At 55.3% G+C, this 14,542-nt stretch overlaps 1 protein-coding gene across 1 annotated transcript; it reads right to left on the bottom strand.

Moving 5' to 3' along the window:
* Positions 1–2,303: 2,303 nt before the first annotated feature.
* On the bottom strand, positions 2,304–14,247 carry Etfb (electron transfer flavoprotein subunit beta). The gene is made up of 6 exons (XM_078031503.1): positions 14,114–14,247; positions 7,362–7,520; positions 7,085–7,243; positions 5,213–5,275; positions 3,294–3,452; positions 2,304–2,515 (listed from the first exon to the last, which is right to left on the bottom strand). The coding sequence occupies exons 1-6, from the start codon at positions 14,168–14,170 to the stop codon at positions 2,345–2,347; spliced, it is 768 nt and encodes a 255-aa protein (XP_077887629.1). The 5' UTR covers positions 14,171–14,247; the 3' UTR covers positions 2,304–2,344.
* Positions 14,248–14,542: the final 295 nt, after the last annotated feature.

Raw genomic sequence — 14,542 nt, 5'->3', positions numbered from 1 at the left:
AGAGCCGGATTTCTGTGTCTTCCAGGCTCTCACAAGCCCTGCATCCCATGCACTCAGCATCCTCCCCCTGGTTTTCCACTTCCAGGATGGTTCCATCTGAATCTCAGGGCCCAGGCCCCAGCACAGCAAGGCCTATCCTTTCCAACTGTCCCCTTCCCCACCCCCCAGGCTCCAGTCCCCTCCAGTCCACCTGAGGGTCTTGCCACACCCAGAATTCCTGCTGCTCTCCCCTGCTTACAACCCTGCCTGGCTCCCCAGTGCCCTCTGGAGAAGCCCAAGCTCCTCAGCCCACCCAGCCACTCCCACCCATCCAGCACCCACTCTGAACCTGCCGCCATTCCTATGCCATCCTCACTCCCCAGTCTTTGCCTGTGCTACTTCCTCTACCTGGCATGCTATCACTCACTATCCCCACCCTTCAATCTGGCTAAACTGCAACTTGTCCTTCAGGTCTCACCTTATTAAGAACCATATGATAATTACCATTTACATTGTGCCAGGAATCCATCGCGCTGAATCCTTCTAAATGCCCTCTGAGCTGGGTGGGAGTCTTTATCCTCACTTTACAGAGAAGGAAACTATGGCTCAGAGAGGACAAGGGAACTGCAGGAGGTTTCACAGCCAGAAAAGGAAGTTGGACTTGGGCCCAGGATGGTCAGAAGGCTCGTTCCTGCTACCCCATACTGGGCTTAGTGCCTCAGTTCAGCTCCCAGTCCTCCCAGACCTGGCATAATCTTTGCCATGCTGATAATAATCTTGGCAATAATACATGTTGAGCATTTTCTGTGTGTCAGGTGTGGTTCTGGAAGTGCTACATAAGTTACCTTTTTAAAACCCCTGAGGTAGGCTTTGTAGCTTAAGGATGGTGCAAATTTGACCCTCCTGCCACTAAGAGTGAGGTCTATGTTCCTTCCCCTTGGGTCTCAGCAGGCTCTGTCATTGCTAGATCAGAGGATTTGGAGAGTCTGGTGTGGTGGCCCACACCTGTAATCCCAGTGATTCAGGAGCCTGAGGCAAGAGGATTTTAGGTTCAAGACCAGCTTTGGCAACTTAGTGAAACTGTCTCAAAAAATAAAAAGGGCTAGGGATGTAGCTCAATGGTGGAGCCCCTGGATTTAATACCCAGTACCAAGGGAAAAGAAAGAAAGTAAACTGGGGCCACTTCCTGCTTCTAGAGGTTGGCACCTCCACTTCCTGTTCCATAGAATACTGCCTCTTGGAACCCAGCAGCCATGCTATAAGGCCTCTCAAGCAGCCCCAAGAAGAGGGGTCAGGGCCTCTGGTCACAGCTTTGGCTGAAGCCCCCAGGCAGCAGTCAGCTTGGGTCAGGAGTCCCAGCCAGCCTGCTGGCCCTGGAGTGAGACATCTTGGAATGATGCTCTGGCCCCGTTCACACCACCCTGGCTGATGCTACATGGAGACAAGAGCTGCTGAGCCTGACTGAGTTTCAGATCTGTTTCAGATCTGTAAGCAAGATGATCCGTCTGTTGTCTCAAGCCACCAAGTGTTGGGGTAGTTTGCTATGTGGCAAAAAAAAAAAAGAAAAGAAAAAGACAAGATGTTATTAATTCTATCCAATGGAAGAAGAAACCCAGGCCCAGGGAGTGGTGCCTGCCTCAGGTCCTCCTGGAGCCAGACCCTGGTCAGAACCGGGGTTTGAACCCTGGTCTCAGGGTCCAGAACCCAAGTCCTCCATTGCTGTTCCCTTGTATTTTGGCCTGCCAGACAAGGAAAGTGAGGCTCAGACAGGAAGCAACTTACCCAACGCTTCTCAGCAGGTAAAGGTGAGAGGGAGGATTTGAAAGCAATAAATCCAACTGTAGGCCCTGGGCTCTTCGTCCCCAAATGAAGTTTTGCGGTCCTGTCTCACTGACCAGAACCAGGGCCTCCAATCTCAATCCTTCTTGTGTCCCAAGTCTCAACAGGGATCTGGTACCAGCAGGCCCAGCAAACACTCTGAGCTCAGAGTCCTTCTCACTGACCTCACTGACAGTCCTTCAACACTCAGCTTGAATGAGGCTCCCTGGGGAGCTTCTCTGACCCCACAGGCCAGGCCAAGTGCCCCAGCTAGGTTCCAAGCCCTGTGTGTCTCCACACCTAGCACCCATCACCCTGTGTTACAGCTGCCTTTGCCAGCGTCTGTCCCCTTCAGTACAGAGGCATCTCAAGGGCAGGGCTATATGTTACTCACCTGGCTTCCAGAATCGCTCTGCACAGGGCCAGGGACACAGGAGATTTAAGTAAACATTTGTTGAATGAATCAAAGAGCAGACCTCCAGAGAATGAGGTAACAGAGACAGGCATTAAGAGGGTCATAGTTTTATTGCTGAGTTTCAGGGAGGGATCAAATCCGCCCCACCTCCCTCAGCTTGGCCACCAAGTCCTCGGTGGTCTCCACCTTGACACCGGCGGTACGCTGAGGTGGGTCCTCCACGCTGACCACAGAGAGCTTGGAAGTCAGGTCCACGCCCAAGTCCCCGGCCTTGATCACTTCAATCTTCTTCTTCTTGGCTTTCTGCACATGGGGAGTTTCAGCTCAGGGGCTGCTGCAGCCCCTGCCCAGCCTCCCACGGCCTCCTCCCCAGGGCGGCCACATCTGCAGAGCCATTCCTATTGGCTGAACCTCTGCCCTTCCTGCTGGCCGGCACACACACCCTCTCCTGGGCTACACCTGGGTGACCATTCCTGGGAGCCACCCTGGGGAGCCCCGCACCAGTGCAAGGCACCCACAGACCCATCCTTTTGGCAATAATGGTTCAATCCTTTGGGCTGGGATGACCCACAGAACCCTTCCTGTTGGCTGGGATGATGCCTGAATGTTCTCTGGTGGCTGAGATGACCCAGGGAACTCGTCCTGGAGATGATTAGTGAATTCTTCCTGTTGAAGAGCCCTTCCCTGGTAGCCAAGATGGCCTATGCGATAACTTCCTGATGGCAAGGATTACCCAGGGGAACCTTCCCTAATGAACCGAGATGACTGCATGGATCCTCTTTGCTTGGCCAAGATTGCCCAGTGAACATTTCCACTGGCTGGAATGACAAGGAGGACCTTCTCTGTTGCCCACTGAATCTTTCTATTGGGGAGAATTAGCCAGAACAGCCCAGCAGTCCCCTCATCACTAGCAGAGATGACCAGCAAACCCACTATCTGCCAGATGACCAGGTGATCCCTTCCTCTGGGTGGGCTATCCCTGGGGCCCTTCCCTCCTCAATCCATCCATGACAGAGGCACTGGGCCTGCAGTGTGCTGGCCCACTCCTAGGCCCTCAGCGACCCGCGAGTTGAGTGCTCACCATGATGTTGGGCAACGTGGCGTAGCGGGGCTCATTGAGCCTTAGGTCAGCAGTCACCACAGCTGGCAGCTTCAGGCGTAGGGTCTCCAGGCCCCCGTCAATCTCCCTCTCCACTTTCAACTTGTCCCCCTCCAGCGTCACTTGGGAGGCAAATGTGCCCTGGGGAGGGAGAGTGTGGACAGCCGGCAAGGTTAGTCCAAGCCGGGGAGAGAGCGGTCCTCAGCAGGGTACGTCAGGCCATGCTGAGCAGGCAGGGAAGAGGGTGGCAAAAGACGGAGTCCTGCACAGCACAACTGGGGAGGGAGCCACAGAAAGGGACCTCAAAAGTCCAGGAGGGGCCGCACTTCCCCGGCCCTGCTGGATACGAGTCCCCACAGTAATGACAGTGAGCGTGTGCGAGTGCTGGGCCCTGCTCCAGGCAGTTCACGTGTATTAAGCCATCGCGTCTCAGAGAGTCCAGGAGGCACGAGCCACAGCTCAACAACAGGCGCCCGTCACCCACAGAGTAACTCCTGAGGCTGGCAACCAGCTCCCCAGGGGCTCTGTGAGGTTTCTCCACCGGCCCAAAGCAGAACAAGGTGAGCTCACCTTGGTCCTTAAACGGCCCTCTGGGACCCCATCCTCTGGCTGAGGCCGCTTGGGCCTGAATCCACGTCTCCTCCCCTGCTGGCCGACACCCCACAGGCCTCTGCTTAGCTGACCTGTTGCCTCCTTTCACTCGTTCACTGGATTCATCTTTCAGGTGACAGTTTGGGCGTCACAGAAGCAGCCTCACCCAGTGCCCCTGTGAGCCAGGCTCTGGGGACACAACGTGAACAGGACCAATCGCCCCAGCCTTGGGGGACATGTACGGCAGTGGGGAGGATGGCCAGCATCAGGGAGGAAGGTGACTTCAGGGGCTGCTCGCGTGGGGATAAGTGCTTCAGAGAAAATTAAACAGGAGAATGGTCAAGAACTGTGCTGTTCCCTCTGGTCACTGCTGGCCACCAGGGGCTACTGAACCTAAGAAATGCAGCTGGTACAGCTGACAAATGGAACTTCAGATTTTAATTAATTAATTAAAATTTAAAAACAGCTATTTGATACATTATCATGAGTGTGGAGATGTGCGCGTCCTTGTGTCAAAACCTGTCCACTGCACGCTTTAGATGTGTGCAGGTCACTGTGGGCAAAGCTGTAAAAGCCCTGAGCCTCACAGTTACTGGGAAATTTCAGTCTGTTGGCACCACATGGGCACGTGAACTGCTTTAGAAGTCCAAATTAAGTATTTCTGATGAAATTCAACATCTGGACTGAAACGTGGTGCAAATATAAGATATATCCTGAATTTTGAAGACTTGGTACAGAAAAGAATAAAAAAATGTAAAAAGTCTCAGTATTCTCATATTGGTTACATGTTGAAATGACAGCATTTTACATGTGATGGGATTACGTTAAACATTAGAAAAGGTAACGCATCTGTTTCTTTTCTTTTGATACTGGAGATTGAACCAGAGGTGGTTTACCACTGAGCCACATCCCACACCCTCAGTCCTTTTCATTTTTTATTTTGAGACAGGGTCTCGCTCAGTTGCCTGGGCTGGGCGGGAACTTGCGTCCTCCTGCCTCAGCTCCTGAGCTGTGGGGTTCTGGCCACGCACCACTGTGCCTGGCTTGTGGCTTCTTTTTACATTTTCAATGTGGCTGTGCGTACTGCTAAATTTACTTGCACTGCCATAGATGGGGACCAGAGGCAGGGCTGAGGGGACCTGAGGATTTCATGCAGGGTGGACAAGCGGAGATCCAGAGGCAGGGAGGGAGGAAGCCATGCAGCCATCTGAGCAGACAGGGTCCCAGGAGGAGGGAAGGGCGAGGGAAACCGCGAGGCAGGCTGAGCTCCGGGATGAGGCCCTCAGCTGTGCTCCCCAACCCAGCCCCACCTGCGGCCAGTCCAGAAGTCCAGCTGTCATCTGCCCTGTCTGGTTACAGTCATCATCGATGGCCTAGTGGGGGGAGAGAGAAGACTACGATCAGTGGAGCTTCTCATGTCTATTCAGGCCTCTGCTAGAACAGGGGTCAGCAAACTTTTTCTATATTTCTAAACATTTTAGGCTCTGCGAGTCTTCCAGTCTCTGTCACGACCTCTCAGCTCTGCCCTTGCACTGCACAAGGAGTGACAGGTAACACATAAATGAACGTGTGCAGGTGTTCTAACAAAACCATATTCACAAAATAAATAGGTTATGTCGTGGGCCATAGTGTGCCGACTCCTGCTCTAGCACAGTCCCTCACATGGACGCAGAGTAAACAGTCGCCTCCAGGAACCCGGGCGTGCCCCAGCATTCCCAGAGCGAAATCTTTGCCCTCTGTACAAATACTGCAGAAGCCTCTGTGAGCCAGGCCCTGAGCCAGCCACCACAGGAAGTTGGATGAACAAGATCTGGGCCAATGAGAACCACCTATCCCCGGACCCCTGTGACTGGTTCAGGCTCGGGCTTGAGACTCAAACTGGGCAGCGGCCAGCCCAGGGAGCTCTGTGGAGCGCTTGGGAAAGAGGCTCTCTGCCTTCTGCTGGGTCACTTAGTCAGTGGGATGTGAGCTGGAGATGCAGATGAGCAGAGGCAGAGGAGCAGGGCCGGGTGCTAACCCATAACCCCGGATCAGGCTGCACCATGTGAGTTACACGAGCTCAGGAACCGGCTATCTCGCTAAGGCCAGTGTGAGCTGTGATTTGGCTGCCCAGATTGAAAGCACCCTGACCAGTTCATCTGGCATCTCCCCAGCGGGAGGCCCTAGCCCCAGGAACTGAGTCAGAGCCACAGGAAATGCACAGGCTTCAACACAGCAGGTTGCCAACATGTGCCAGGGAGCGGATGTGGGACCTGGGCAGAGCCACACGGGCCTGTTTCCTGGCCTTCTTTTGGGTGGCCTCTGCCCCAGCCCACTCATTTGCTCTTGGCCCCCTCTCTTTGGGGTCAGCTGTCTGTTCTCTACTGATTTCCGCAGGGCCCGGAGGACCCAGGGACTGTCTGCATCTGCCTGGCTCCGCTTCTTCCCTGGAACCCCACCCCTCTGAGCTTCCTGTGCCCTGTCACCTCCGCTCCTCCTTCACCTCAGCCTCTGACCTTCCTTCTCAGCAGCCACGCCTCATTCCCTCTCCCCTCACTCCCTGCAGCCTGTCATCCACCTCTGCTCCTCCCCTGGGTAAGGCCACCAGGTTGGTCTCCAAGGGGATAAACGAGGATGATACCCCAAGGAAGGCAGTGTCCCTGGGGCCCTGAGGGAACACCTGCCTCAGCTGAGTGCCAGGCCTCCAGTGTCCCCTCCAACCGCAGCCCATCCTCTGGTCTTTCTGCACTGAGCTGGTCCCACTCCCTCCTGCTCACAGGCCCCTGTGGCTCCCCAGTGCCTGCTAAAGGCCCAAGTCTCTGTTTCAAGCCCACACCTGTCTCCTGAGACTGCCTCCTTGTGTCCCCCAGATGTCCCTGGCTGTCACACTCCCTGAGTAGTGGTCACGGGATCTTCCAGGTTCCTCACCTGTGTTACCAGGCCAGACCAGGGGCTGTCCCTCCCTCACTCCCCGGGGCCTTGGCCCCACCTCCCCCTCGACCTCCTTCTAACTCCTGCACCAGATCCTCAGTGTCTGGAGCTTCAGCCTCACTTCACAGGGCTCCAAGGGATCTTTATGACACCCAGAGTGACCTGCCCTCCCCTGCTCAACCTGGAATGTGTGGACTCCCGGGCCACCAGCAGTGTCACCTTACACCCCCACCTGAGTGGACCAGGCGGAGTGGGAGGAGCTGGAGACCTACCTGCTTGCCCAGCAGCACCAGGTTCACCTTCTCCTTCTCGGCCAGCTTGGCCAGGACCCGAGCCACCTGCAGGGGACCCAGGCGCTCCGCCTCCGCAGCTGGCACCTCCACATGGATGCCTCGGTCTGCTCCCATGGCCAGGGCAGTGCGGATGGTCTCCTGCCAGGGAAGGAGGGGCTCGTGTGGTTTCTGTCATGAGAAGGACCTAGAAACCTGGACCCAAGACCCTCCTCCCTCAGACCCAGGGGTCCAGACCACCCCCAGCGACCTTGCACACCTGGCACTGTGAGGGGCCACAGCTGACAGCAATGACCTCCTTCACCAGCTTCTTCTCCTTGAGCCTTACGGCCTCTTCCACAGCAATCTCACAGAAGGGGTTCATGGAGTGCTTCACACCATCAGTGACCACGCCCGACTTGTCCGGCTTCACCCGAATCTGCCCAGCAGGAGGGGAAGGGCAAGATCGGGGAGTCAGGTAGGACCTTGGGACCAACCCTTTCATGGGTAGATGGGAACTACAGTGGCCCACACAGCTCCAGGGCCAGGGCAGGGTTAGAATTTCAGGTGGGAGCTGGGCACAGTGGCACACACCTATAATCCCTGCCACTTGGGAGGCTGAGGTAGGAGGATCCAGTTCAAAGCCAGCCTCAGCAAAAGCAAGGCACTAAGCAACTCAGTGAGAGCCTGTCTCTAAATAAAATACAAAATAGGGCTGGGATGTGGCTCAGTGGTTGAGTGCCTGAGTTCAATTCTCAATACCCATCCCCACCCCCACACAAAAAAAGAATTTACAGGGAGGACACTGCCTCTCATTCAGACCTTCCTGAGCACCAGGGACATGCAACGTGATTATCACCATTGTGTCTCTGGCCCTCAGGTCTGGCAGAGGGTTTCTCAAGCTTTGTTTGCTTTTGCCCACAGGGAAAGATGAATCTGCAACACCCTCAAGTGTATCAGAAGGCCCACCTGCACACAAGCACCTGAGTGTCACGTCCTGTGGCATTACCCACCTTGCTATGCACCCCCCCCCATGACACACCCCGTTCTCACTAAATACCAGCCCTCTTCGTTTTATCCTCACGCGTCGTCTTCACCCAATCTAGAAAACCCCAGCGCGGAAGGCCTCTCTGCCTGACAGGTGAGGCGGTGGGCCTCCAAGGCCCTCTCACCCCTCTCCACGTGGCCTGTCTGCACTGAACGGTGCCATGTGCTGGCCCACACGGCACTCTGGGTCACTGCTGTGCCCAGGGCTGCAGTGTGAACTGGGGCTCCTGGTTCTGGAGGCCAGGGGGCTCTCTCTGGAGGCCCCAGGGGAAGATCTGCTCCCTGCTCTTCCGGGTCCCCACGGCTGCCTCACTTCATCTTCAAGGCCAGCACCTTCACCTGTCTGCAAGTGGCCTCTCCTCTGTGTGTCAAATATCCCTGGTGCCGCTCTAGCACAAGAACCCCTGAGATGGTATTTAGGGCCCACCGGGCACTACAGGAAATCAAGTTGTGTGATGCATAGCATCTGGACGGGCCCTCCTCAGTCCAGGGCTAGGGATGGACTCCCCAGGGCCATTTCCTAGCCATCCAGTCCTCTGGAAAGCAGTCAGAGACATTATTGGCCACCACAGTACAGGAGCACCGAGCCCAAGCCCTGCTCTCAGCGACTGCACATGTCCTGATGTGTTCATCCTGGCCACAGAGGGAGGAGATGTCATCGTCCCATTGTGCAGACAAGGAAACTGAGGCTCCAAGTTGAAGCATCTGGCTGAGGTCAGCACTGGGTCTGTCGTGTGTACTGGGCCCCTGTTGTATCTCCTGACGTTGCCATGTCCAGGGAGGAGAGGGAGGATGATGGGACCAACTAGGGAAGGCCTCATTGGAGTAGAGGTACTCAGGCTATGATCTGAAAGATGAACTGACCAGGTGGACTGCAAGGAACAAGGGTTCCAGGAGTGGCAGGAGCAGGTGCCAAGGCCCTGAGGTGAGAAGGTGCAGGGAGGGTTTGTGGAGTCAAAGGAGACTTAGTGTGGCCAGTGGGGAGCAGGATGCCATCAGGCTGGAGAGGACAGCAGGAGCTAGACCTTGTGACAGGCATAGTGATGGCCTTCCAAAGTTGTCCATGTCCTGGAACCTGAGAATGAGACCTTATGTGCAAGAGGCCCTTTATGGGTGTGACCAAATTCAGAGTTTTGAGATGGGATATTGGCCTGGGTTACCTGGGTGGGCCCAGATGTAATCATAGGGGTCCTTATAAGTGGAAGAGGCGCTGAGAGTGAGTGTCCAAGTCATAGAGAGGCCAGAAGATGCCCCGCTGCTGGCTCTGCAGGAGGAGGGGAGAGGCCTCCCACAGGGATGAGGTGGTCTCCAGGAGCTGGGAAAGCGGAGACCTGGGCTGTGCTGGAGCCTCCAGAAGGAACGCAGCCCTGTGGACACCTTGATTTCAACCTGGGGCCTCCAGAACTGTAAGGGGATGGCTTTGTGGCACCTATCTCGCCACTGCAGCCACAGGATTCAACTGCGCAGGCCCGGGAGGAAGCAAGGCACTGGGCCTTGGCCTAAGGACCTCAGGGCAGGGCAAAGAAGTGGCCAACTGGAGTCAACTGGAGTTTTCACAGGTCATTCTGGATTCTTGTGGGAGAAGCTGGAAGTGACAAGAAAAAGTGGGAGACAGGCAGCTGTTAGTCACTGACTTTAGAGAAGACAGTGGCTCAGACCACCGTGAAGTGGAGACCAAGAGGCAGATGGACTCGAGGATTTGAAAGGGAACTGACAGGCCCTGAGGCTGTATGGAGAGATGGGAGAGTCGAGGCCTTGTGTTGCTTTAAGTAATGGTGCTTTAGAACCAGAGGCCAAAGATTCAGCGATACATTTCTAGGTTTGCTCTTAAGGGGGCAACAGGCTGAACTTCTACAACAACAGCCACGATCCTCGATCCTTGCAGGCAACACCCCCAGGGTTCATATGCATTAACTCCCATCCCTGTCCTGCCATCCCGAGAGGTTGGTCACTGCCATTACCAGACTCATTTTATAGTGGGGACAACTGAGGCAAAGAGGCAAAGTGTCTTGCCCCAGGTCATGCAGCAAGAAAGTGGCAGGATCAGGGATCTGACCCCAAGACTGTCTTGGCATGAGGTGGCTCTGGAAGAGGCTGAGTTGGCCTTAGACAGCCGGGTTCGTGCCACTACATCTGACAGGGTTTAGACGGTGTGATTTCAACAGCCCCTCCTGGACACAGGGCAAGGACTTATTTGCTTCTGTCCTCTAGCCTTCTCTGTCTAGCATAGTAGGAAAGGGTACCTGGGACCCAGAGCAAGCAGCACAGCAAGGCCGGGTGTAGGGACTGTGGCCAGTGAGCAAGGCCAGCCACAGACTGCTGCTACAGGACTGGGGCTCTGAACCCTTCAATAAGGGAGCTCCTGGGCCAATGGAGAAGAGTCCTGAGGAGGGGGTATGTGTGCCCCGGCAGAGGAGGAGGCAGGGGGCATAAGTATGGGGAGTGGAGGAAAGTGGGGAGCCAAGGTGCATTCTCACCCAGAACTGGGAGAGGGTGGGGCTGGTGGGCCCAAGTGGAAACAGCCTTCCTGGGCTTCAAGCTCCTGTCCTGAATCCCAGCTGGGAATGTAGCTCAGGGGTAGTGCACCTGCCTAGCATTGTTCAAGGTCTTGGAGCAACTCAGGAGCTGAGGCAGGAGGATGGCAAGTTCAAGGCCAGCCTGAGCAGCTTAGCAAGACCCTGTCTCAAAACAGAGAAAGGGCTGTAGATGTAGCTCAGTAGTAGAGCACCCCTGGATTCAATCCCCAGTACAACAATTAGTCGATAAGTAGAAAATGAAGCCCAAATTATGAATACAAAATTGCCCCAGCCTTGCCTCTCCTGGGCCCCTAAAAGAGGCCTCCAAAGGCTTCATGGAAAATGTATCCCTGGCCAAGGCTGGGCGTCAATGGTTGCCAACTGCCTCTTAAGAGCCCCCCCCCTACACACACACACACACACACACACACACAAATAGTGACAGTACCTACTCCATGCCAGTCAACACAAACTTTGTGTCAGGTGCTGTCCTAAGAGATTACTCCATCTTCACTAACACACACCAAACAGGTACTTCCATCATCCCCATTGTACAGAGGGGGACACGAGGTTCAGAGTGGCTAAGTAACTTCCTCAAGGTCATGCAGCAGGAAGTGGACCCAAGCAGCTGGTCTGGGAGTCAAGGCTCTGAAGCACTCAAGTTGTGTAGCTGCCAAGACAGACACACCAGACAGACTCCAACTTCCAGGAGGAGTGGACAAAATGCTGAAATAATAAATGTAATGTGATAAGAGTATGGCAGCGGGTACAGCAAAGAGGAGGACAGAGACTCTGGGGCTGTAATCTTGAGAGGACCAGGGAAGGCCACAGAGAAAGTGATCTTTGAGCAAAGACTTGAAGGAGATGAGGCAACTCAGGGATGCGGGAAACAGATGGGTCAGACCTGGTCCTCCCCGTGGGGAGCTGCCAGTCTGGGGATGATGGCAAACAGAGGATCACAGTCCAGTGTGAGAAAGGCCAGTGACCACGCCCAGGGGCCTCAGGAGTATCCAAAGACACACCAAGGTAGCCTGGAGTAGAGTGAGAGGCTTCCTGGAGGTTGACAAACTTCTGATATAATCGATGGATCAGAATGAAGCAGGACAGGTAGGGCATGGTGGCACATGCCTACACTTCCAGCGACTTGAAAGGCTAAAGCAGCAGGATTGCAAGTTCGAAATCAGCCTCAGCAACTCAGGGAGGCCCTAAGCAACTTAGCATCACATTGTAGCAAAATAAAAACTAAAAAGGGATGGAGATGTGGCTCAGTGGTTAAGTGCCCTTGGGTTCAATCCCCAGTACAGAAAGGAAGGAAGGAAGGAAGGAAGGAAGGAAGGAAGGAAGGAAGGAAAGAAGGAAAAAAGCAGGCGAGCAAGACAGGAGAGGGACACAAAGGCCAGGGTGGAAGGTGGTGGAGGAGCAAGAAGGGCACCCAGGGAGAAGGCAGACCACTGGCAAAGGCCCCAGCGAGAAGCAGCCTGGTGCATCAGGAGAGGAGGCACAGGCTGGAGTTGTGGAAGCAGCTGTGGTGACGGAGGGTCCCACAAGGGATAGAGATGGCTGAACCTGACCATGAGGGTCTCTAATGCCAGGCTGAACAGCCAAAAATTTCATACTGAGGGTGCTGGGGAGCCACAGGAGGGCCATGAGCAGGGTCAGCTCTGGATGCAGGAAGGCCCCTAAGGCTAGAAGATGGGCTGGAGGGAAAGGCTGAGTTGGGGGAAAAGGGGAGCCTGGTACTGCAGCCAGATGACAAGAGGAGGCCTGCACAGCAGGAGCCGAGGGGATGGAGAGGAGACAGTGGGGCAGGGAGAGAAGGCTGAAGATGGGCTGCAGTACGTGAGGCTTAGGAACGGGCTTGGGGCCTGGTCTGGCCCCGTGATGAGATGGCTAGTAGTGTCTGAATCATTTATTTGTTTCCAAAAGGGCCATAATCAGACCCATCCAGACAGGAAGTAAGAGAGAGCCCTGGGCCAGTGTGGGAGGGGAAGTGGCACTGACCCTTGGGAAACAGATACAATTCTGCATTCACACTTTGTTCTCTGTTCTCTTACCAAACACACCACGGGTACCCATGTGCCAGGCTCTGTGCTGGGTGCCACTTCGACCACAGCTGTGTCAAGCATGGTGAGGGAGACACAGCTGACCTAGATAGCCCAGGCCAGGGAGACCAGTGCTGGGGCAGGGGGATGAGTCCATAGGAATCCAAATGGGGGCCACTGAGGAACAGGCAAAGGTAGGAAGAAATCAGGAGTCAGGCTCCAGGACCTCAAAACAGCATGTCTCAAAACAGGATGGAAGTGACACCCCTGTCCTATGCTGCCTGAGGCATCATCAGGCCAAGTGGCTGTTGAGTGGAGTCAGGCACAACAGAGTCTGGAACAGGACCTGCCTGGATTTCCTAAGTCTGCTACTTACTAGCTCGGTTATCTGGCAAGTAAGAGAACTTCACAGGCCTCGGTTTCCTTGTCTGTTCCATGGGATTAATAACAGTGGATATAGAAAAGGTTAGGACTGAATGGGTTCATCTCTGTAAAGGACTCAGAATGCCTCCTGGCACAGGGTAAGTACCCACTTAATGTCAGATGTTCTGATACATACCCTCCTCCCCAAGTGCCCCAAGCAGGCAGGGGTACTATCAATGGTCCAGCTGCACCCACCCTAAGATCCTGTGTCAGGCAATGCTTGGGGACACAGGTGAGCTCCCAGTCTGATGGGAGGTCAGATATGACAGCATTTTAGGCCAAGCATTAAGAGAAACTGGCCTGAGGGTCCATGTCTGATTCATCTCTGCCCATACCAGTTTCCCTCTGGGGACAAGCCAGATCCTTAGGGATGCTGCCTACCCCAACCCCTTAAGTGACTCACTCCCCCAGCTCAGTCAGGTTGGCCCTTTGAACTTTCCTCTCTAACAAACATGTCTCCCTCCTTTCCTAGCTAGAGCTCCCTCTCCCACCTGTGGCTATGAGGGTGAAAGATAATTGGGGTGTCCAATCGTGCCCTGTCTGACGGGGTCTTAGGACATTTGGAGTACTGCAGGCAATGGGTCCTAGAGGGTGAAAGCTTGGCTCGTGTGCAAAACCTGAGTCTGAGTGTGGACTCAGAGGACCTGGGCAGGATTCTGGGCTCTGCACCTTCTAGCCGAATGACCTCCTTGTGGCTCAGCTTCCCCATGTGGCTAAACAGCGACTGTGGCTCTTAGAGTCAGTGAGAAATACAGAAAGCAACTCGTTTTGCACAGTTATTAGGAAACTGAGTCCAGAGCGAGGAAAAGGAAATGGTCGGTGCCTTGAAAGGGGTGGATATCAGAACCTAACAGCCCTTGATCTTTGCCCCCAGGTGTGACTTTGACGTTCGGGGGACAGCGGCAGAGATCGGAGGCTACGAGAAGATCCCCGTACAGTGCGTTCGTGATCCCGGAAGCTCAAGGCCTCGGGGCTCAGGGAGTGGGAGAAGGGGGCCCGGTCACCTTCACGGCGTAGTCGATGACCCTCTTGACAGCCACAAGCGCGCGCAGCTCCGCCATCTTCCCGCCGCAGCCACTTGCAGGGTCAGCCAGCACCCGACCCCTCCGTCCGCCCCCGCCCCCGCCCGCCCCGTCTCTGCGCCTGCGCACCTCGCGGCCAGCCAGTCAACCACCACGGTCCGGTTACCCCGCCCCGATAGGGAACCAATCAGAAGGCCGGAGGGATGGAGCCAATGGGAGGCGGATCCCCAGGAGAGAGGCGGGACCCGGGGCGTGGCGGGAAAGTAGGGGAAAGGTAGCGCTGCCGAGGGCGGCTCTGCCGGGAGGGACGGACTCCCGGCTTCTCTAAGCTCCTCCCAGTGTCCCTCCAGATCCTCCTTCTTCCTCCTCTCTAAATCTCCGTGCCCAGGTCCCCACCCCGTGCCCTTGTTC

Source organism: Ictidomys tridecemlineatus, chromosome 15 (assembly GCF_052094955.1).
Source record: "Ictidomys tridecemlineatus isolate mIctTri1 chromosome 15, mIctTri1.hap1, whole genome shotgun sequence".
Classification (NCBI taxonomy): Eukaryota; Metazoa; Chordata; class Mammalia; order Rodentia; family Sciuridae; genus Ictidomys; species Ictidomys tridecemlineatus.
The sequence above is the reverse complement of the archived record's forward strand: the minus strand, read 5'-3'. Positions and strand labels throughout refer to the sequence as shown.